General features: G+C 40.6%; 1 protein-coding gene across 12 annotated transcripts in view; it reads right to left on the bottom strand.

Annotated features, from left to right (window-relative positions):
• OXR1 (oxidation resistance 1) overlaps positions 1 to 24,556 on the bottom strand; it is a 285,831-nt gene that overhangs the window by 69,841 nt on the left and 191,434 nt on the right. Inside the window, exon 1 of one of the 12 annotated variants that reach the window (XM_040586191.1) lies at positions 16,189 to 16,200. The exons of 8 other annotated variants lie outside the window; for them this stretch is intronic. Coding sequence is in view for 3 of the 4 variants with exons in the window: in XM_040586187.1 (XP_040442121.1) it covers positions 7,684 to 7,837 (154 nt within the window). In the remaining variant the exon portion in view is untranslated. Of the gene's footprint in view, positions 1 to 7,683; positions 7,925 to 15,851; positions 15,901 to 16,188; positions 16,201 to 24,556 lie in introns of those variants that run through there. 3 more of the 12 variants (XM_040586189.1, XM_040586187.1, XM_040586197.1) reach the window with 3 other exon arrangements.

Here is a 24,556-nt window from a genome sequence, read left to right as displayed (position 1 = left end):
GAAAAAGATTATTTATCTCCCTCCCCCCAAACTGCAAGTTATGCATTAGGTTTATATGTGTTTAAGAAAAAGGCTGAGGCAGCAACCTTGTTAAATGCTCGTCTAGGGCACAATTTCTCACAGGATCTTAAGAAAACAAAAAAGATGCAACACATATGTGGAAAGATTATTAAAACCCTGAATCACAAGAAAGGAAAGAAAAGTAGTCTTTCTTTGAAATATTCTCAAATACGTTGCTATTTAGCAGCACATGTAATAACTGTCTGATTGATAAAACAGAGGAAGCATAGATATTACATCTTTATTAGATTAGGTCTGCTCAGTAACAATTACATATTTATAATCTATTCATAAAAAGGACTGAAGTAGAAAACTCTTATATTCCATAAGGCTTGGTGACTTGGGGTTCCTAACAGCAGGGGCTACACCCCAGTAAAGCAACTGCCTCCTTGACCCTTCTCCTCCTTCTGCAGTTAGGTATGCTTGTGCTAATTAATTACTGCAGTATTATTGTCTGTTATCTTCCAATGTCTTAGGAATCGGAAACAAAGATACCCTAATAGTAGCTTACAGTTTTCTAGCCAAAATGGTAGGTTTTCACACCAAGGCAGTGTCATAAACAATGAACCCTTTAGTCTCCTCTGGCTAAGAAGCAACTGCTACATATTCTGCAATACACTCTTTCCAAGTAAGCCATGCTCTCAAAACTCTTGATCCCTATCACTGTTCTCCACATGATTCTTTGGTTCAAGTTTTTCCTCAATAAAACCAAGACCTTGTTAATGCTGCATCAACACTTCAAACACATCAAAATAGCTTTTTCCTGCAACATAGATTCAGCACTAATTCGAGTTCATTGTGGTTCCCCTAACACAAAACTGGTTTCTGCTATCCAGTCTGCTGCACAGCAGATAGGCAGAAATAATTAAATGCATGATTTAAGGACAAAAAACAATTAAATAGAAACAAATTTAAGGCAGACCACTTCTCCAAATGGCTAGGAGACAAAGCCAGCTTCGTGCATGACACTCCTGGTATATGCGTCACTGGGGCTTTCTTCTAAAATAACATTTCATGTTCAGGGTAAACAAACGCTTCACCAAATTTTCAGCTTATGCTACAGCATATGTTAACAACAGTAAGCTTCCTTCCCTGTTCCATCTGAAAGATGCATGTATACAATTCAATATATTAAAGCCTACCCAACTGCAATCTCCACCTATTGTACAACCTCTCCACACAGCACACGTATATATTAATGAAAACTTGCAAAAATCGTGGCTGGTCTACTGGAACAGGAAAGGAAGTCAGCTTTTCCAATCAGTAATTATTGTCCACATCTTTCAAATATTTAAGCCCATTTAGCTGTACATCTTCAAGTCTGCACAATACCAAACAAGCAGTTTGACCATCACACAGCAATATCAAATTATCCTTACACATCTTAAAAAATTTACACTTTGCTTAGTTTTTGAAGGGCTCAATGTCAGTCAGTTTATCCTAACCATGCAGACTTGTGCACTACATCCGCTCTGCTAACATGCAAACAGATCTACTGCATATGTGAAGTTACACCCAATGCCTCAGTAAACATCTTAACGTACAAGTTTGTTGCATTAGGTTTTCAGATGACATTGAACTCAGGGGACCAATCAACATACTCGAGGGCAGGACTGTCATGCAGAGGGACCTGGACAGGCTGGAGGAACAAGCTGACAGCAACCTTATAAAATTCAACAGGTCAACAATCCGCTGCATGGGAAGGAAGAGCCCTTTCAACACTGGCCAGGAAGCAGCTCTGCTGAAAAAACCCTAGGGGTCTTAGTAGGCAGCAAGCTGAACACAAGACAGCATAGTACCTTGCCAACAAGATGGGCCAACAACATCCTCAGCTGTATTAATAGAAGCATAGCCAGCAGACTGAAAGAACCAGAGAGAAGGAACTATTCTCCTTAACTTGGCATTCTGCTTTTGGAATACCTGCTTTAGCGTCACCATCCCCCTCCCTCCCAATCCCTTTCAACGTAAAAAAAGACATCAATAAATGAAAGGTATTGCAGGGAAGGGCCATCAACATAGTAGTGGGCTGTGAGTAGAGGCTAAGAGAACAGAGCTTCTCCAGCCTGAAGCAGAGATAGTTTTAAAGGACTGTAACAGCAGCTTTCCTGCACCTTCTAGGCAACTGCCCCACAGGTGTCACAGGTGCCAAGATGACAAGAGCCAGGCTCTTTATATATAGCATAGTAGAAGAACAAAAGACAACAAACATAATAGACAAACAGGAGAGCTTGTCACTGGATAAAAGGTAAAGATCTTAATCGCCCAGAGCAGTTATGCAGTTTCCATCCTTAGACATTTTCAAGGCCCAGCTGGATAAAGCACTGAGAAATCTAGCCTGAAGTCAGTCTTCCCTACTTTAAGCAGGACTAAACAGTCTTGCTTGCATTTCAAGTTATCTGTAACTGATTCCTCCTACATTTTTCTGGCAGGCAATGCAGGTGCATGAGGCCACCACCAAGCCAAGCCAGAGGGAGATCCACACATCGAACGCAGTGAGGTGTTGCTTACTGATGAACAGGAAGGTATTATTCATACACGTAGCAAGTTGAAAGGCAGCCCTGAACGTGCAGGTTCTTGATAAAACACCATCATCAAAACTGTTTTAGTGTTAGAAATTGAAATTAAACAGAATAATTAAGATAAAAATGCAACATGACACATTAGAAATGCAATACAGTCGAAGTAGAATAAACTTTAGATTATAAACTAATCAAGCAGATGACTGAAACCAATATGAACTGAACTTCAGTCTGATCATCTGATATATCATAATTCTATTGAACAGTAAAAAATGGGCTAAGAACTGTAAGTTATATAAAAAATTCACTAAACGGGAGAGTGAAATTGAAACTAGCAGAATGGAGGGGTATATTAATGAGTTCCAAATGGACTAGTTTTTGAAACAGCTCAGTTGCATATCAGCAAAGAAACTGGGAAGCACAATCAACAGCAAAGGCTAGGCAAAGCATAACATGAATTAAAAGATCATTTAACATCACATACACTGAGGGAATACTTAAGAATTTCTATATACTAGTAGCACATAAATCAGAAGAAGAGATTGTGCCTACATTACCATATCACAAGATGACTGAGTCACCAGCCTGCTACATTCCAAGATCACATTTGCTTCTTATGCCTGTACCAACTGAAGTATTTTCAGACATGAAAACTAAGCATTAGCATCTTTGTAAAGGCTGCTGGTACATTTCACATGTGCTTCACCCAGAACAGTGTGTGCAAGAAAACTCGCAGAACTGTCTCTCCCCAGTGTGAAGCCTCTCTCATACTTTATCATACACCTGTTAAAGATGATTTCTTAGAAGTGAAGTACTGAATATACATGAAGTGAGGGAATGACATATCTCGTTCATATGTCTGCTTTATTCCAAAACAGATTTTTAGAAATGAGGATACTAATTTTTACAGCAGAGCTTGACAAATGTAATATAACTTGCCCCTGCACATTTATCTTTCTAACACACTGCTGCTATCTTCACCACAGTACAGAGGACTGACGGGCCACATGGCTTACTGGATATACTGTGTATGGCTATCATGCTAATCAAGACTCGAAAACTGATAAGAAAAAAAGTAAATAAACCCATAGGCCACATGGTTCAGAACTGAACAATCAAGTTGAGCCTTAGGGAGAAAACCAGCAACAACAGAAAAAAAACCCTTTTAATAGGAAGCAGCTAAAACAGTTTTCCCAATAGACCGATTACGAGGACTCTCTGAACATGGAATCCTGAGTGACTGATTTTCAGTTCTTTAACTTCCGTACTTAATGAGAGACATACTGCAGGAAATCAAGACTGCCTGTGCAGTATCTTCTCCTTCCATTAAGTGACCACAGATGGAAATGAGGTGAAAAGGTCTAGGAGGGAAGAGGCATGAGAGTCCAGGTATGGAAGAATATCCTCACAGAATCAGAGTGTTACCTGGGAGAAAGCTCTTTAATATTGTCAACATCAAATTAGGTCAGCTTAAAACTGTGACCTGTCCCAGTGATGGGCCACTCTTCTTGTGAGGTTTTCCATTGTCCAATTTGAACCTCCCAAGCTAACTCTCATGTCTGTTGCCCCTTCTTTTATCATGTCTTACCACTACCTAAAGGAGCACATTCTTCTTACATACAAGGTCACAACTAGATTGCTTTTAAGCTGCCAGTGTTTCCTCTTCGTAGGACTAAAGCCCAGCTCCCTCAGTCCTTCCTCACAGGCCATAAATCCTACGCCTCTAAACATACTGGCTGAACTGTCTACAGTTTCTTAGCAGCCTTCTAATAACAGCGGTACACCAAACCAAGGAAGATATTCAAGCTATGGCCTCATCAGCATCACAGAAAGGCAGCATAACCATACCCCTCACTGCTAGCTACACTCCCTCTCACACAGCACACAAAGCAAACAGCATGCTAAACTATGAGACATGCTGTTGACTCATTTAAGTAAGATGTTTGTATAGATGAGATGCAAATTAAACTGAACACTCAAGTTAATTCTGCAGTAAAGATAATCCTTAATCACACATTCCCTTAAGCCTTGAGTTGCATCTTAAAGCAAATAAAAACACATGCAACTTCAACATAGGAACACCTACAATACCAATAAACAAGGCAGCTACATTCTGTTCAAGCCAAAGTTTCTAGGTAAATCCAGGCCTTGAACACATACATACATACTAGCTCCTTCTAGAATTTATCAATAGACTGTCTTTAGAAGTTATATTTCAAAGGCTTACAAAGCCACCTTTAAAAAAAAAAAGCAACTTTACACACTGAAATTATAGGTAGCATCTTTATTAAATCCAGATGCTTTCTCTAGAATTTATGGTTCTCCTTGTAATTTTATCCTCCACCAAAATCATTAAAAAGACAGAACACCTTTCTAAAGTTATTTCACTTACTCGGCTGCTGACACAATGTAAACTGGTTAAACAGGTTTAGAGCCTCCTATGGCACTACCCAGTCTCCCAGTGTCTTCTTCCTCCTCACTAAGAAATATTCTATACTGTTCTACATATCCCTAAAGTAGTACACAGGCTCAGAACAGTGATTTATGGTACAGCAATAGAACAGACTTGCCTCCCTGAACTTGGAAACCTTATAGAGCAGCTGCTCAGTAAGCCAAGTAAAAAAACAGTAAATGTACATTTACTAATATTACATGAATAAAATTGAGATGCATTATTATAGAAGTCAAATTAAAAATAATTAAAACCAGAAAAGTTTGGGTTTTGTTTCAGAAATTTGGAAACATGGTTTTAAGGTACTTATGAAGAACTATTCAGAATTAATGCATAGCCACAACTGAACCATGCAAAGAAATGAACACTGAGAAGATCCTTCTGAAAGTCTTCAGCAGGGATAAAATTCTAGAGTAACAGGTAGGCCTGGATACAGAACACCACACAGAAGTTGAACATTTGGAGTAGTCAGGATTTGCCATTAAAGTTTAAGTTAATGTCAGGGGACTCATCTCTAATTAAAACAGAGGTTGGATTTCAACTGAAGTATTGTTATCATTGTTACAGCTTCCACAGCACCCATTACCAGGGCACAGGAGGTTTGTGAATGCCAGCAAAATGCTTGCCAGGAGAATTCTACAGGCACAAGAATTTGTTTCTGCCCATAACTGACAGAAACCAGGCAAAGGAAAAGACAGCATGGAAGGGCCAAGGTCTAACTGCCTCGCACACTGTGCTTTGCCTAGGTGAGAAAACCCTAAGCATTGTCCTGTCAAAAAGGCACATCAAACTCCATACACACAGAAACCCACACTACATTCCAGAACTGCAGTCACTTTTCATTAACACAAGTTTTAAGTATTACAATATGAAAGTATCTGAGGAAATACACTTCCTGCTCAAAGCTAGGGAAACCCCAAAACATTATAATGCAGTCTAAGTTCATCCTTTGTCCCAGAGCAAGATGGGAAGAACAGTCAAGAAAGCTTTTCCCTCAAAGAAATCACATGTGTTACAGGAGATGCTTTAGACTAATAGCTGAACACATGGCCTTGTAATTGGTTAAAAGACACTGAAGAGTTTTACTGCTATTTTGCTTCTGCAGAACAGCGTAAGTAATAATTTTTAACAAGCCTTTAACAGTTTGTAAAGGCCTTACACAAGATACTTAGGTACTTCATTTCACTGCTGAAAAACAAGCTATTGTCTCTTCCTCTCCCTGATTGTCTTCAGAGAGACAGACACGGAAGAAAAAAAGTGGCGCTGTAAGTAGAGCTGGTGACCTATTATGCTTTGTGTCTAGGAATTGTGATCCAAGGCACACAAGGAAGTATCATCTACATCTGACAGACTGTATGGACACTTCTATTGCCTTGCCTACTATAGTAAGCAGCAGATTTTACTTCTCTTCATAAAAACAACTATTTTACCCTTCCAAAATAACCTGAAGTAACAAAGAGACTTCATGGGTCTTTAGCGTTACCTTTCAGTGGAAGCCTGACTTCAGCATAACCCAACAGACTATGAAAAACACGTGATCATCCACTTAGCACAGAGCTTCTTGAAATTGGGGGGGTGGGAGGGAGATTTACTATTCATTGTATACTGCTCTTCAAACTTTTATAAAGCCTTTTCACAAATGTTAGTCCATATATATGTCTTCTTCTTTCCAAGCAGTCCTTAGACCATGCTGCTTTTACCTGTTGTGTCATGGTTTGTTTTTAAACCTCCAGTCAAGACCTTTACCTCCCTAGAGTCCTTATTGCCCAGCCCTCTTCAGCACACACAGCCTGCATACATTTGCTGTCCATCCCTCCAGTTTTCATGGTATTTCTTGCCAATCTGCGTGCTCACTCCAGGTGAGTAAGTTACAATAGCCATACTTAGAGCCGAAGGGCATTATCAAGAAAGGGGGTGACAACAGCAGCACGCTGGCCCCCAGGCACAGGACTGAGTCACTCCCTGGCCCCTGACTGAGCTGTCTGACCACTGCAAGGCAGATGTACATGCTTCTGCCCTTACCATCACCAAACCTACTGCCAAAGCACTAGTGCCCGTTCGCCAGGAGCGCAGGAACCACCCCGCACACAAGGGAGCCCTCGAACCAAGGGCCTTGTGCTCCTGTTGCTCTCCCTCACCCCGGTCAGTAAAAGTACCAGGGAAGGGGGGTGGGGCGTGATGAGAGCAAGTGTAGTGGCACTGTCACTGAAATCAGGAAGACGTGCGGCAAGAGCGAAGGTTGGTTTTTTGTTATGAGACCCGTCCCCCGGTGCAACCCCCCCGGGGCGCAGCTCCGCTCCCGCAGGCTCGGCAGCAGGGCGGGCGCCCGGCAGCGCGGCGGGGCAGGCCGTGGCCCACGCACCGGCCCCCCCCCTCGCCCACCGCCGCCTCCTCGCTCGGCCTCCGCTCGGGGCCGCCCCGGCAGCGGAGGAGAGCAGCCCGCCGCGGGTCTCCCTGCCACGGCCGGGCACGGCGGGCCGATCCCCGCTGGGGAGGGGACCCCCTCCCGCTTCTGCTCCCGCTTCCCCCGCGGCTCGCTCCCCGCCAGGAAGGCTCAGAGCGGGCGAGAAGCCGAACCCGATGCCCGGGAAGGCCCCTGCCCCGCCGCTGCCCCTAGTGCCGCCACTCCCTCGGCCCCTTCCCCGCCAGTACCTGGCGCCGGCTCGGCGGGGCCCGGTGCCCCGCGGCTCCGGCCGTCCTGGAAGCGGACCTGGCGGAGGCCGCCGGGCACGGCCCCCCAGAGGCGGCTGGCAGTGCCGCGCAGGAGGCGGCCGCCCTTGCCGGTGAAGTTGGTGAGGTAGTCCATGGCGGGGGGCTGCTAGCGGCCGGGGGGGGGCCATGGCGGCGCGGGACACACAACTCCACAGTGCCGCCGGCCCCGCTCCGCAACTTGTGCAAACTTCGGGGCTCGGCCCCGCCTCCATTTAAAGGGGCCGCGGCGCCGCCGCCGGCGCTGGGCGCGGACGGGCGCCACCCGGGGGCCGTGCGGGGAGCGGGCCGTGACGGCCGCGGCCGCGGGGGCCGGGGCAGGCGGCGGGGCCGGCGCGGTGCGGGCGCGGGGCCCTCCGGCGGAGGGGCAGCGCCTCCTCAAGCCTTGCACGGCCCTCCCGCAGCGGCCTCAGCGCCCCGCATCCTTCGGCGGCTCCTTGTTCTGCCGCAGGACGCGCAGGGGGCGGCGGGCTCCCAGGCTGCTCCCGCTGCCACAAGGCGGCCTGCCCGCGGCCGCAGGCGGCTGTGGGGGCTGCGGGCCCTGCAGGGTGAAACCAGCGGGAGCGGCGGGCGCCTGGGTCTCCTTCCCGCCTCCGTAGCCGGGACGCTTAGGACATGGCGTCCTTTTAGTCTCGGGCAGGCTCATGGCCACCTGTGCGTCTTTATGAAGTTTGGGGTTTTGTGAAAGCTCGTAGGTTTGCAACCATGTGCTGCGAAGCTTTCTGCAAACTTCCAGCTTTCGTGTCTCGGCTTCCCTTTACTAAGAATCACTTAGATCAAGAGTCAAAGCAATCTCTTAAATCTTCTCACAGTCGTGGCTATGAAGATGTTTTACCACCGTAACTGTAAAACAAGACCAGCTGTGGCACTGTGGTTTTGCTGTTCTGCTTTTGCTCACTCCTCTCTCAGACTTCCCTGCCATCTGGGACACCACCGCCCTTGCTGTGCCAACCTGGCATGTCCCCTGTCCTCCTCTGAGCCTTCGTGATGCTGATACCTGACTCAACCTTTGAACTTACTACGTCACTTTCGTCTTCCAGCAAAATTTAACTAGGAAATGCAAATGTTTCTTTATGAAAAGGAGGTTTGATTTGTGGTGTTCATCTGTACCGCTGGCATTCTTTGTCCTCACAATTCTTGGAACTTTGAAGAAATAAAACCAGTGAGAACATGATCCAGCATTTTAACAGAATGAGAGATATCTAAGGCATTGAACCTCACGATTAAGACCTGCCTTATGATGTGCGTTCAGCACGTGTTAAGGCTGGAAGAACAGCCATATCATCGTATCTGCTACCTGTGCCATAGACCTTAAGAACGCAGAACTGTAAGCTAATGTGCTTACATTGTAATCAGAGTGTGATACAATTATATGCTGCATCTAGCTGCAAATGAAAGCATTGTTTAATAAAAAATGCTCTTGTTGAGCCAAATCTATTGTGTACATGCAGAACAGAGGAACAAAGCGCTGAGCTATCTCAACTCCTATTCACTTGTAGCAGCTGCTCAATTAAATCAGAGTTTAACGTCAGCATTTTGGAGTGCTGATTTCTGAGGGTTACTTGATGTAAACGGTACACTCAAATCAACCTTTCTACTACTTAAATCAGTCTCTGCTCAGGAGATAATGATGTTCAAGCCTTTTTTTCCAAATAAAACCTCCTCACTGAAACATTAAAAAAAAATTCAGCAAAATCAGCTCTCCTTCCCCCTCCCCAAAACCCACCAGTAGAAACGGATGTGTAATCTGTCTGTTCCAGGACTACCGAACAACTCAGAAACTGCAGAGTCACTGCATTGTTTAAGTGCCACTACATGTTTAGTTTATAAACTGTTCTGCCTGCCAGATCTGTCTTGCCCTAAACACTGTAATTAGTTTTCATTTCATTACAATGTTTCTGCTGTGAAGAAGTTATGGTTGGTCTTTTGCCCTGTTGATTCTATTTTAAGGCAAAATTAACCTATGTCTTTGCATCAGGCACGATTTTACAGCTGTGGTGCTCGGCACTTTTGAAACTTCGAGCTGGTTTATCCACCAGAATTCTAGCCACCATCATCAGTTATTGTACTGATGGCATGTTTTTCCTCGGTGGTTGTAAATAGTTGGGTTTTTTTCTCTTCCAAACCCATATTATGCAGCATTTATTATTATATTGCAGTGATAGAATTACAGATTCAGCCAATATTTTGATGAAGTATTCAAGGTAAATATTTTTATAACTATGAATGTATTACATTTTAGCTGCTTTCATCTTCTTTGTTCACAAATACGCTAAATGAAGCCTATAAATCATAAAATGATCATAAAATGATCAACTATTATTGCAATGTGATTTTCACAGTACTGAAAATCATGTCCCATACTCAAAGGCATCCATTTAGCCATTTAGCAATGCTGTTACTAAGAACAAATTCTTCAACTGAACTGTTCTGACTATGAAAACAAGATTTAGGTATCTGTGCTCATAAAAAGGTAACAGTACTCTTTAAGATATGTCACACTCACTGACCACTGACAAAATTTCAAGGCATTGAGGAAATACATGGTGAAGAATATAGTCAAAACTATACTACTTCAGTCGGCACCTTCAACACAAACAACCGGTAATACTATTAGGAGCTTTAAGATGCTGTTTCAACTTAGTTGTGCCATACCTATGATAGCAAGATTTTTGACAACAATCTCTAGTACAAAACCTGACCTGGCTTAAATCTGTGTCTTTTACAAAATCTAATACACTGGGATTTAAGAGTATAGCCCAGGGGTCCTCAAACGGCCCCTCAGGGTCCTCAATCCAGCCCCCGGTATTTACAGAACCCTCCCAGCCCCCCCCGCTGGGGGTTGGGGGGGAAACCAAGCAGCCGCAGATGACTGCCTGCCACTGCATCCGCACGCCGGCCCCCTGGTTAAAAAGTTTGAGGACCCCTGGTATAGCCTATAGCCCACATTCCCATCTGAAAAGCTTTGCAGCATTCCTTAGCTTTTTGATTGGTAGGAGTAACATAAACACTACGTACAGAAGCAATGTGTGTCCCTTTTGTCATAAAACTAAACCAAGATAAATATGTTCTACAGTTTTTCTTGATCAATATTTTTTACACTTCTATTGATCTTGAACATCTTTACAGAAACTTGATCATACTGCCTCTATGTCCTCAATGTCTAGAAACAACCAGTATTTCGCTGAGGTCGGCTAATAAGTTTGTATTTGATCTATGAATGTGCAACAAGAAACTCTCCTGGGTTTATTTTCTGGCCTGTGGTATCAGCGTAGGAAGCATATCTCTGTAACTCAGTCACTTAAAACTGGCCTTTCAAAAGAAGGAGCTGGTCCTGCCTGCTCTTAATTGCTTCTGCTGGTTGCTGTGCTACCAGTATGAGCACGAGCATTCATTTGGCAAGTGAATGAACTGTGCAGTATTGCTGATCCATTTAAAAGTATCTTTTAGTTTAGTCAAAACTAACTAAATGTATTTGTTTTTTTCTGGAGTTAATATTATCCCCAGTTAGGTCTTCAGAACTGGTTGCGTTGTGTGTAAACACTTGTGGAAGCACAAGTTGCAAAACAGTGGAAGAGCTGAAACGGCTGGCAGAGAGGAAAGGGAGGGAGGAAGTTTCAAGCCAGCCTCTCGGTCTTCAGTGCCCGTGTATGTCAGCTCAAAGTGATCGTGAAACTGTGGCACAAGGAGAGATGCCTTCGTATCACTATTACTCTCAAAAATACCTATAGTAGCTACAGAAATGTCTGTAGGCCTTTATGATGCAACACTTAATAACACATTATGCTAATCCGTTGCTGTCAATAAAGGCAGAACCTGGTCTTGTAGCTAGATCCCGAAGTCCCAAACCAGAGCACACACAAAGCTGCTTGAGCTGCATCCTAAAAGAACTGGTGGCGTAGGGAACTAAAAATAGGGATCAGTTTTAGTCAAATCGAAAAGGACACAATGAGCAAAGAATATTTCCAAGGTCTGAACACAGAATTATATATACAAGTATTTCAAAGGAGAAAAAAAAAAAAAAAGATAAAAACACAGCAAATGGTAGCAACTGCCACAGCACTCCAGCAACTGGTAGTGACCTGTCATTTTTGGGGGGATGGATTTGTTGCTTGTGCAAATAAATGCAAATCGATGCAACTAGTCCAAGCAAAATGCCAGCAGATGCCGTGCAAGCTTCCTTAGCTCTTGGACAGCTCACATGCCTGGTGTACAGGAGATAGGCCCCTTGCAGTTCATCTGGCCAAATTTCCACTGCTACCAAGCTGCAGGCAAAAGTACACCAGGCATTAACACAAAATTACTTTATTTTGTGAGAAACAAGGTTTGTACATACTTTCTGAGGTGAAAATCTTGATGTCAGCCATTTGGCAATCAGTCAGTGTTCATTTATATATACGCAACCTATACACAAGCATGTAATTTTTAAAGCTTGAACCAAATGCCTCATTTAAGCTTCCTTACTCCTGGAGGCACCGACTCTCATGTGATGCTATGAGGATGCTGTATGCCTTTGTTATGTAGTCTAAATTACCATGTCTGGTCAAGACCCTACCATTTATATGGTTGCAAAACCTATAATAAGTGTCTAAAATAGGGATTTGAATTAGAACATGCATAAAAGCCTAGCCTCTCTCTTAATTTTTAATGAAACCTATTTTTAGTAAGGTAAAATAATTCAGGATTTTTTCTATTGAAAAATCTAAACTCTTAAGACACAGAAAAACAGACTGCAGTCTGTTTCCAACGCTGTTTCAGTAAAAATTAAATACAATACAGAATGCACATGCAGTCCCTAAAGGAGAGACTAGAGCTGAGGCATGCAGAACTCCCACATTCTCAGGCATATTTCCCTATGAGCTCACTAATTTGAATGATGAAGTATGGAAGTACACAGTTCTAGAACTAATAATGGTTGCACAGATCTATTTTTGTGATTAAGAAGGTCCAAATAGTTACAAAGGACAATTTAGTGTCACTGTAAATTTGGGAGAAGTTGAAAATAACCAGCAGGTGACACTTAGTAAAATGTGTGTTTAAAACAGATTCTTTGCAGAGAACTGTGGGTTAGGTGTGTCTGTCCATATAGTTTTCACAATACCACAAACTCTTTTCAGATTAGACAGTTGACAAGAAGGAAGCTATCATCTGCATACTAGCCTCAGAAGTGGTAAACCTGGAATTTCAGACTTCAGCAGGTAGGCATATAATTATGTTTTTACTAACCAGCTCCCTGTAAGATCAGAACGAAATGGGGGCCAGTTGCCACCTTGACTATTGATGCTCTTCACTGTTCAGTGGAAAATGTCACATTGAAGGGACAAGACAGAATAAACGTGAGCAACGACGGACTTTGGCAGTCCTTGGTTCTGGACTGTGATACTTCAAGTATAGGTTATGTTTAGTATCTGATTGTTCCTGAAATAACACCAACAAAGACAGAAAACCATTACAGCGTCTCTTTTAGGGGAGTTGCTGTCTCAGTAGAAGACTGAAACAAACTTCTACTTTATTAGTATTTCAAGTCAGGCTCAATAAATCTTTCATCTCCTTTTGTACAAGCTGTATAAAATAAAGGTACCACAACTAGACATTAGGTCTCTCCAGGCTGAGGAGAACATTTGGACCTTGAGCATCTTAGCCTCCCCCTACAATGCATTTAAGCATCAAAACATGTGAACCTAAGTACTGCTCCTTAGATGTAATTTTGTAATATTTAAGTCCCATAACATTCATTGTATTTAGGTTTTGCCTTATCAAATATAAAATGTTTCAAGAAGACAAGTAATTTCTGTAAGATGCCACTACAACATCTGACCTGTTGTAGTTTTTCTGTTCCAATACAGACTGTAGTTACATAAATGTTACATTTTTGTTTGTTAGGTTGGTAAGTAACCTAATCCAAGTCAGACTGTGTATACTCTAGGATGACCCACCAAATCCTTTTCACCTTTGAAGAGAAAGCAATTTTTGCTCTTCTAGGCAGATTTCAAGAATCTTCATACTATAATTTATATTAGATAGTAAAGATAGAAACACCATACAAATAAAAAGTACAATCAAATCTAGGGTATTGCGAAACCAGAAAAAAAAAAAGTTAATTGATTCACAACTGTCCTGTACTGCCATACATAGGACTTTAGTTACAAAAATGCATACTAGGTATATGAAACTCAATAGAAGGAGCGTAAAGTGAAGGAGTGTATTTTACTCTATAAAATACATTTAACCTCATCCTGAAAAGTAATTTGATCAGATTGCAAAAGCATGCCAAAATTTCAGCTGCATATGGTCTGAATTTTTCAGAGAATCAGGTAAGTGAAAACCTTTGTTGACTGCAGCTAACCATCTTCTCTGAAAAACTGTATCCCATAGTCACTACCAAACTCTCGTTTATGCTACAAGTTTTTTTCAAAAAGCAGTGACAGCATTAGCATTACAAAAATATATGTTCTAAAAATAAACCTGTATTTTTCTTATTTTCTCAGAATATAATATTTATGCTTAGATGTTGAAATGGTCCATTCTACAATAACATATCATGTCAACATTTGTTAGAGTAACAAAGATATCAACACGGAAGTTTTCAAATATGGCCTTGAGGACAAATGCGTATTGTACTGGGACTTTTCCATGTTTATGACAGGACTTTAGTTTCAACTGCAATTACACAGCTCTATATATAGACTGCCTTATCAAATAAACATGAAATGACCTCCAGGTCTTCAGTTCATATTTATTTGGTCAATAGTGGCTTATTATAAACAGAGTATTCTTTTCTGTTCAGGGAATTTTATAAAAATTTATTTGGACCCTGAAGGGTACGCATGCATGTGCATGCATATGCAAACATGGGTGCAGTTTGAGGATGCTCACTAGGTATAACACTAGCTGAACAAAGTTAATTTTCAGTAGACAGAGACGTCTCCGTCTTCATGTAATCATCTCATTGGTTTTCTGTTCTTTCATCGTGTGTTTAGAAACTAAACGTAGAAAACAGACAGTATAATAGATTAGTAGTATTTACTAGCTAATCCCATCCTCCACAGAGGCATAAATTATGCAAATGATAAATAATGGCTTACAAAAAGTCATCAGAAAATCCATCAGGTATTTGAATCCTGGGCAGACAGTCTTGGCTTAATCTTTTTTTTCTTTCCTTTTTGCAGCATAACTGTTACTATTCTTTCCTTAACACTCATTAAATGCTTATCATGTTGATGTACTGTATCTGAAAGGAGGTTTCTAATACTTCCTCAGAAACAATAGAACCAGATTCCAAATCACAATAGACCTTTTCACATTGCCAGATTGGTTTGTAATAAAATAGAATGTACCTCTGGTAGGCCAGAGTTATTAAAAGCTCACTTCTGTGGTACATCATTTCTGAAGACCAAGCAATCATAACACAACTGAGATTTCAAATCAAAGCATTGATTCAGGTCACTAACACAAAAAATATCTGCTTTGTGATCAATATCTTGCCACCTCATGACCAGCTGTATTCCTCCTATTTATGGCAAGATTCACATACTTTAGAAAGCCATAGTCCTGTCTTGGGGGCAAAAGCTCATCACATTAATAATCACTGAAGTGACTATATAATGAACAGGTCCTGTCTGTTTGCAGACATAACCAACAGTCACATGTTATATTCAGTTGGCACCAGATTAGTTTCCAATTCATAAAATGGCATGGCTTTTAGTTCTGGGCTATGAGTTTTAGTTGCAACCTTTAGACATGAAGATATCTATAGATACAAGGATCCTTTTAATGGAAAAAGCAGACTTAAGGAGAGCTGATGAGCAGCCACGTAATGCCAGTTCTAAGCAGGAATACCATGAGAAGTGCAGTGATATTTTTGAGATAAATGGGTCAAAAATATAATCAGAATTTATCAGGAGCCAGAATAAGGGTAATAGCAACATTGCTGCTGCTTGTGATTTTACTCAAGCAGAATTACTGATTTTCTATTTTACTTGCTCCTATTTAGGCAGTGCATTCTAGGATTAAGGATTAAAGAACAGGAATTATGCTCCATTCTTTGCTACCTGTTTTTGTGGTTGCTATTCCTTAAGTAAAGTAAGTGTATGAAAGCCTTTTGTACATACCTTTTCCTGAGCCATCTAAATCTGTGTAGGACATTCCTGAAATTTTCTTTTGAATTAAAACCAAGAAGGAGTATGTTGATCTTATTGGGAGGAAGTCCTGCTTTTTCTTTCTTGTTAAATCTTGCTTCTTAAGGAACATCTGGTCTCTCTCTCCTTCCCTCCCCCACTGGCACCACATCACAAGCATATGCTTGAGTCATTTGCTCCCATAACATCATGTAAAAAACCTGTGGATCGTTATTCACTCTGTCCTTTCGGTGATAATTACTACAATTTATCCTCAAAAATCAAATACATTGTTTCCAGCTAGCTAAATCATTTGAAAGCTGTCCATTACTGTATTATCTCTGAATGAAGAAACTGTATCCTATACACACTAGGTCCCCGCCCCCCCCCCCAAAGATTTAGCAGCTTAACTCTCAACTCTCGCATCTCTCTCTCTCACACATTTTAGTACCTTGACTTCAATTACTGCCAGTTTTCCCCAGAAAATATTTGCAGTATGTTGTCTCTCTTGCTTCAGCCGCATTTAGCTGCAATGCTGTATACACCATTAAGAACCTATGCACATACACAGCTTTACATGTCCAATTTGCCTCTGATTAATTTCCTTCTATTTGTTTAGATGGGCTCTTCTGTAGCCTTCATTTAGAATACTTAATAGCATATCTCACTGTCTTCCTCGTATTTCATCTGAGGATGAAATATTGTGTACATATATCATGTACAAAATCCCAAAGAAACACAATTATGATACGTGATTAAAGGTTATCTGTCAAGGTTTTGTACTCCAGTGCCTCAGGATCAAGACTCAGAATTGGTGATTTGCCTGAGTGGTTAAGCATGAAGCACTGGTGACATGCTTCTCATCTAGGAAACATGTTGCTGTGTTTTGCAGAAGTCAAAAGCTTATTTCTCCCGACTATAAGTCCTAATGTTAATGAATTATACTCGTTCCAGGTTGGAAATATCTAGAGCCTACTGGTTTAGCCATGAGCCTTAGTAAGATCAACAAGCCTCAGTGAATGGAAGGGTGATGCTAAGAATAGAAGAGATAAAAACCTTTTGCCTAGCCTTGATCTGTTTTCTTATTAAATACAAAGGGAAAAAATCAGATACTTGTATCATGATCGAACTGGCCTCTCAAGTTCCTGCAAACCTCATATTGAAGTCCTGCATTGGGTATGGCATAGCTGCATAGCTCAAGGTTACTGAAGAAAGGTGTGCTTTCTAGTAGCATGGTACCCTAACTGTAGTGTACTGCAACTGTCTCATTTTTGTTCCAGAAGTCTGAACGATTAGTTCAGCTAATCAGCTGGGCTGGGTGCATGATGCACTGTTGCAGAAGTAAGGTAGTGATGTTAAGTGCTGAGATGCTGATGCTGTTCTAGGAAACCAGGTTTGTATAAGTAAGTCTCACTCTGCATTAAATGCAATTGCTCAATTTTTATTAGTAAGCCACCATAATACTAGTTGATTATAAAGACTCATTTCATCTTAAATTTAAATACACTGTAGTGGTCTTTCTCTTCTGTCTCTTCAAGCACCAAAATTACAGCTGTTCATTTTGAAGTTCACTAGTGATGACAGATTCTTAATTGCTGTAATTAAATACCATCTTTATTAAAAGCCTGAAATCACTTCCACAAGAAAAAAAACAAAACAAAACACCAAAACACTTTAATATTTTAGACTTGTTTTAGGTCCCCAGTAACTTTCCTTTTTTTGCACAGAAAGCTTTTACGGACTCTGTGGTAGTAAAGGACCTCTGGTGTTATCAAGACTTCATGAAGAAATTAAACTGTAATAACAGAATTAGAAAACATCTGGGTAAGTTAAATACCAATGTATCAACAAAAGGTTTAAGTCTTGGTTTGTTAATCTATAGCTTTTCTTTCAAGATGTCAATAAGCATGTGGGAAGGAATCATCAGTTGATAGCAGTGTACTTGTATTTTCAGAAAGCTTTTTACAAAGTCCCCAACCAAGGAAATGAAGGTGTTGGAGGGGTTAGAGGACTTGTCATTTAATATCCTTTAAAGTACAGTAAGCAAGAGGTCAGATTTCACAACACAGGAGGAAAGATTATCAGTGCAGCCCAACAGAGATTCATGCTCTTCAACTTACTGGTTTATTAGGCTAAGAGGAAAGAACAAGAATGTGATGGAGTTTCCTGATGATACAAAATTATGTGGAAAAGTCAAATCTACTGAAAAAAAAATATTTTTTTTTCATAATGAGTATCATAACCAAAATGGCAGGTAAAATTCACTGTTGATAAATGCAGAGTAAAGACAAGTTTTCCTCTGAGTGTATAACTATGTTTATACATACACACAGTGATGAGCTTTAAATGAGCTATTACCATCCAATAAAGAGATACATGAAAATGTCAGTCACCAGACATCTGAAAGGCAAAATAAATATGAATTATTAGAAAAATATAGTTACTGCTCTTTAAATTCTACCCATGAATATAGATTATATTGCTGGTCACCCTGTCTGAAAAAAAGATGCAATGTATCCAGAAAATGCACTGAGAAGAGCAACAAAGGCGTCAAGCTGCTTCTCTCTAGGAAAGTAGAAAAAAACCCCCACAATGTAGGTAAGTAGAAAACAAATCAGAGGAAAACTATTCACCGTTTCTCATTGTGAGAGAAGTAGGGGCACCTAATAGAATTACTAAGATGATTTAAAGGAAAGGAAGCATTTTGTTACACAACATAACTGAATCACTGAATTCATTACCACAGGATGTGTATGCCAAAACTATAAATGGTTCAGAAAGTAATCAGAAAAAATCATACGAAGTCCAGCAAGATGCATTAAGCACAAGAATGCAGATACAAACTCTGGTTTCTGGAAGTCCCTATGCCACAGACCTCCTAAAGCTCAGAGGAAATATCAGCAAAACATCTTTCCATACTTGTCCTGCCATATTTACCACCTGCCACTGGCCACTGTGGGAAATAGGACACTAAGCTGGATGTGAGCACAACATTACTTTTACCTCGTCCTGCCCAGCCATTCTGATGTTAGGACTTCCCATGACACTGCCCTGATCCCCTTGCTTTGGAACCAGGAGAAGTCTTCCATAAGTTCTTTCCTTGGGTCGTTTGTGGTGTGAAGGGGGTGACCTCTATAGACTGAGGAAGCTCAGAAGAACAGGTCTGGGGACTCAGAGGGATATGAGACACCTCAGTTGCTGCAGATCTTGAAGCACAAAGGAAGAAAAGCTTTACTTTGCCATCATTTCTCTCCCTGTTTTTATCCCCTGAAGTGAATGGAAGTTAGCGTGGCTTCTCCATCTCAGATGACTTACCAAAAAATTAGAAATCTCACCACCTGTGCTGTTGTACTTTTATTTAAAGAGGAGTCGTAAACATAAAGGGTATGCAGTATTAAAGTCAGGACCCTGTATGGAAAAGATTCCAACTGGACTGTCAGGAATTCTCAAATGTGTAAGCATTAAGGGCTCTGAAGTTGTGTTCCACAAAGGAAAACAGATGTGGAAAAAAGAAAGAACTGAAGGACAGCTAACAGATTTTGTCAAACATCCTGGGTACATTATAGTGGCTGTAGACTGGCCTGAAAAGCAAACTGTGACCCTGAAAGGGCAGAGAATATATCCTACATCAGCTTCAGATTTATCACCGCAAATACCCCTCTGTGCTGGCACAGCTGCACTGCCAAGCTTGCTGGCGGGCAGGGAGCGGAGCCTGCCCACGCCCTGACTCCGCAGATGCTGCTTCACACTCCTAATACAAATAGCTGGCACAGGAGTTTCACAGCACTGCTCCTCCACGTGCAGACATAAGTGATTCTTTGGTTTCCAAAAATTAAATTGAATCTTCAGAATTCAGGGATTTTGAGAAGAGAGATCATATTTTAACTTTTTTTGTAATCCAAAATAATGTTTTACTGTCATGCAAAGTTATTATCAGGAATGGAAGAACTTACAACTGAGAGATTAAGTGGCCTACAGAAGAGAGTGTTACTGAGAAAAGCCTGTAACCCGGTATCAATATTTCATTTTGGAAAAAAAAAAAAAAAAAACAAAAAAAACAACAAAAAACGAATTTGGAAACAAGCTATCATCAAGTATAATGGTCTACTCATGTGTGAGTTACTAAACAGATAGATACTTTACCAAAAGACAGCAGCAGCAGCACCCAAGATCTGCTTGCAAATGTCTTACAACTGTGTCAGAGTCCTCTAATAAGCTACAAAATTCCTACTTGCAAAATCTACAAGATTGAGCTAAAATAATTTTAAAACACAGTCAGAGGGGAGATACTCTTACTGTTGATGCACAGCACAAAGCACTAGCAGTTGTTACTTTGCTTTCTTTGGCCAAGCATGGTATGAGCATGACCACATTTTTTCCCCCAAAAATGCATTCTGTGCCCAAATGGAGAGAAATCCAAGGACTGTGCCAAACAGCTACATTCACTTGTGACTTAAGCTTCCAACACTCAGGTGCTCAGCGCTTTGAGAAACTGCCTAGAAACTATGGTTTACTTTCTAATGGTTTGGTTCAACTACCAGCTGTATGAACTGGTAGAAGGCTACATTTTACCTTACCCTCTACTCACCTTTACCTCACCCTGCTACTATATTTTCTCTCTTGATGCACTTGTTGCAGATGGGACAGTGTGGGATAATGTGGAGGGTGCTGGCCCCTTTTTTTTAGAGCATCTTTCTGACAGCTCGGCAGCACAGTGCAGCTGTCGCGACAGCACAGAACTAGCCCGCGCAGGTCCTACTGGAGTCCACAGGAATCAGATACTGAATTATTAGAATGAATAAAGTATTTTAATAAATACCATCATTATCCTGACTTCAGTTTTTAACACTTCCAGAAAAAGTGAAGGGAGACAGAGAATTTGGGTTTGTTTTGCATTGAGATTGTACTCAGCTCGTGAAAATACACAGATATAAAAAAAAACCAGTGGCCCAAACAATTCATAATCTAAACAGATTCCTGCGTACTGAAGTCATCCTGGCTTCCTGATACTGAAATCCTTTCTGATAAAATTATTTTGCTTCAAAGGTAAATACAGACATTGCAGGTGTGATTTAGTAGATGCATGACATCTACTCACCTACAAATACTTCAAATTCTTAGTATCCTCCATGCTTGCCACGTCCTCTGGATTAAAAATACTCTACATGATTATTCTGTTTTGTATATACTTCCTTATTTGACTGTTCGACTTTGTATTTTTTAAGGGAATTGTATCTTCACTGTTTTTATGAAATTCAACTGTCACAAGCCTTAATAAAAATATCCATAATTTTATTTGTACCACTTATTTTCATATGATGCACATTTTCAATTTATATGTAATAAGGAGTTCTTAAATTAAGGTATGCTCCACTAAAAAAATTCTTTTAGCCTCAGCACCATAAACTTTCCAGGCTTTTTACTATGTAATTTGTATTCAGCATTCTCTGCATAAAGACATCAAACCCAACACCACTCCTGGCATTAAATATTTTCTTTCAAGCTATTATTATTTTAGTATCAGATATATTTTGTTTTGTGAGTCACAGAAAGACAGTATTCTTTCAAATGAGACGTATATTAATTTTTACACTGAATACTCTTGACCTTTCCTTAACTTCTTTGAAGACTAGTGTTTTGCCTTTACATTTTGAAGCCAGCAGGTAGAAAACAAGATAGCAAACAATCTCATTTTATAAAGTGTGCTTTATATGGTTTTTATGCATGTAGTGATTACTTATGTGATCAAAAAGGTTAAGGTCAATTAGAACTTGTAGACAGCACATTACAATTCACTCTTTCTCAACAGACATAGTATTTAATATTACTTCTAATAGACGTGACGACACCACGGAGCACAGGCTATAGCATTCACTTTCCAAGGTTATTCAGGCCAGATGACACAAGACTTGCTGGTACCATAAACATTCTCCACCCATCCTACATGGACTGCACGTAAGCCTGCCAAGCAAGGTCGCCAGTGCTGTAGGGCCTGGATGAGTGCTTTGGCAGATGCATAGAAAAGATTTTTACTGAATGAAACAGCAGAGGGGAGTAAGCCTCTCATGGTGACATAAATAGGGATTTCAGGTGCCACGTGATGATCTGCGTTCACCAAAACATAAGTGCTACCCATGACACGCTATGACCAAAATGGTCTGGCTGTGGAAGCTGTCTTTCCATTTTGTAAACTGGTCTGACTCAGGACAAAGGTGTCTCAGTCACCAAACCAGCATCACTGGCTGGTTAGCCTCACTGATATTCTGTGCTGGGAAGCGCAATTTATTAGACATCTTTGATATCCACAGCAGTGTTTTGACTGTTTAAATGCTTTTAGTTTGTTTGGACAGCAAGACACTTCTTCAAGTATCAGAGCATTATTACCCTAAAGAAAAAGAATGAAGAACAGAAATTGTGTGCAGCTTGCACAATTACCAAGTCTTCTGAAAGAGGTAATTAGACCTTAAGAGGGCAGATTGCCATGACATATTGCAGATAGGAAAATCTTGCTCAATTTTGTGGTCTGCCATGCCTCTTGCATTTTACAAAAGCATTTTGCATCACTTGAGGTAAAAATTCATATAAATATTCAAAAGTAGAGCAGCCATGGTTGTTTTTATTGCAAAGTAATATTTTTGTCTCCTCCCCAAAAATATTTTTTTTCCTTAACAAAACCATAAATTATAAGGAGATGCTAGTACCACAATGTTCTTTGTCACTCCCCTTTAAATGAACTGCTTTTCTAACATTTTTAGACTTAGCGTCAAACAGAATATTGCGGAAGTTCTGAGGCAATTAAAGTGTTACCATGCTGACCAGTCAGCCCTGCTGTGAGCCAAAAGGCACTCCATAAAAAAGTATTTTCTTGCCATCCACATATATAATGCAGCGACTTGGATTTCTTTAATATCAGCGTCTCCAAACTGATCTCCTGTGTTTCAAAGTGGTTTGTTTTTAAGATCTTTGCCTTTTCTTTTCCAGAACTCATGCTTCAAGAAGAAAATCCAAATATTAGTCTAAGGTTAAGTGCAAATAGACCCATAGGGATGATCTCCAAACCATTTTCAGATGTTGCTTTTCTTTATTTCTTTCATACTTACAGACACTCAACCACACCCAACCTTACCTGAGATACTGCTTTTTACATTTACTCCCTTTTACAGGTTGCAATAATGTTTTTAGGAGGGAGGAAAAAAGTGATTTTTCAGTGAACAGTTACCCGTAAGTGCAACAAATTCTCCTTCCATTAGTTAGCAGTCAAATGATATTGTGAGCCCCTTGATTACTTACAGCAAAGCAGCATGCGATTGATTGTTGTACTTTAGTAATTTACATTTCTCAGAAATCTTTTTTTTCCCCTTTCATGCTTTTACTTATATAAAACATATGAAATATCTTAACTAATGCCATTGTACTTCTCTAAGTTAAATTTTCAGATGTTCAGTGGGCTGATTCTGTAATGAAAATGTGGTGCACTCAGGGAAAATAGGGCATTGAACAAGTTGAGACAGCTCTTGCAGTGCTAGGGAGAGAACATTTGATTTCTCTAATAATGATCAAACTATCACAGCAAGGAGTCAGCAGAAAACTATAAGGGGCAAAGTGTTTTAACATACGACAATAAACAAACTGCAGACTGCTTACATGGAAATCTGAGTCTTTGCATAACCAGCAAACAAAATACTAAAAAGAAAGTGTACAAACAATCCCAAAAGAACAAATTTTCCCTTTCAAAATATGGCTATCAATTAAAGCAGCTTTACTAGAAAACAGTAATAAACTGCCTGACTCACCCAGTTTTCTCAAGGAGACATTATGTTACCTGCCGTGAACAAAGTATGACTGTATTTCAGATTTACAATGTTAAATGCTTATTTTTTCCCCCTTCCTTATCTTTGATATCTGTGTTGATGAGAACAGTCTCTTCTCCCACATAACCACTATCTGAGCTAACAATAATAGTAGTTTTATACAGCTGATGATACAGATACACATAAAGTGCCTGAAGCTGCACTGAAAAGACACTTACCAAAGCGTGCATTAGCTTAGTACCAAATGGCATCTTTAAAGGCTGCTTTTCTTTAACACTTGGCCTTACTTGATCCCTTTTAATAAGGACTGTTTACTGGATCGTTCAGGGGCGTGGGGGGAGTGGGGGTAGAAGCTAAGAACCATTCTGCTCACAAGAAATGCAGTTCTGTGGCTTTTCTTTTCCTTTACAGTTAAAAAGATTTGACAAAGAGCATGAACATTTATGGTTGTATCTTCAATTACAACCTGTGGCTGCTGTTCTGAAGGACAAAATTTACAACTGAAGGAAACAGTTATTTTCACATCTGACATGATTTTCCAAAGAAAGGACACAGTACCATGATTCACATACTCTGAATGAATTCCTTGTATGTACAGGAACGAATCTTGTATTGCTGACCTCTAAGAAGGTACAGTCTCTGGCATTAGCTTTACAAATCATATCCTTCGAAGTTCTCCAAAGGGCAGTCTCATGCTGGTACATTCTTCCAGTGCAGAAGTACTTCATTGGAGATGGCACTAGTGTAAGGGCTTAACTCCAGGGCACATCTAGTGAATGGACATGGTAAAAAATGAAAAAGATGCTCTTGGCCAATTTCTTCTGGCTTCCTGGGTCACACTCTTAACTCAGCTTTGCTTTTGGGTAAGAGAGAGGCTGTCTGAAGAGC

Source organism: Falco naumanni, chromosome 3 (genome assembly GCF_017639655.2).
Source record: "Falco naumanni isolate bFalNau1 chromosome 3, bFalNau1.pat, whole genome shotgun sequence".
NCBI lineage: Eukaryota > Metazoa > Chordata > Aves > Falconiformes > Falconidae > Falco > Falco naumanni.
The sequence above is the reverse complement of the archived record's forward strand: the minus strand, read 5'-3'. Positions and strand labels throughout refer to the sequence as shown.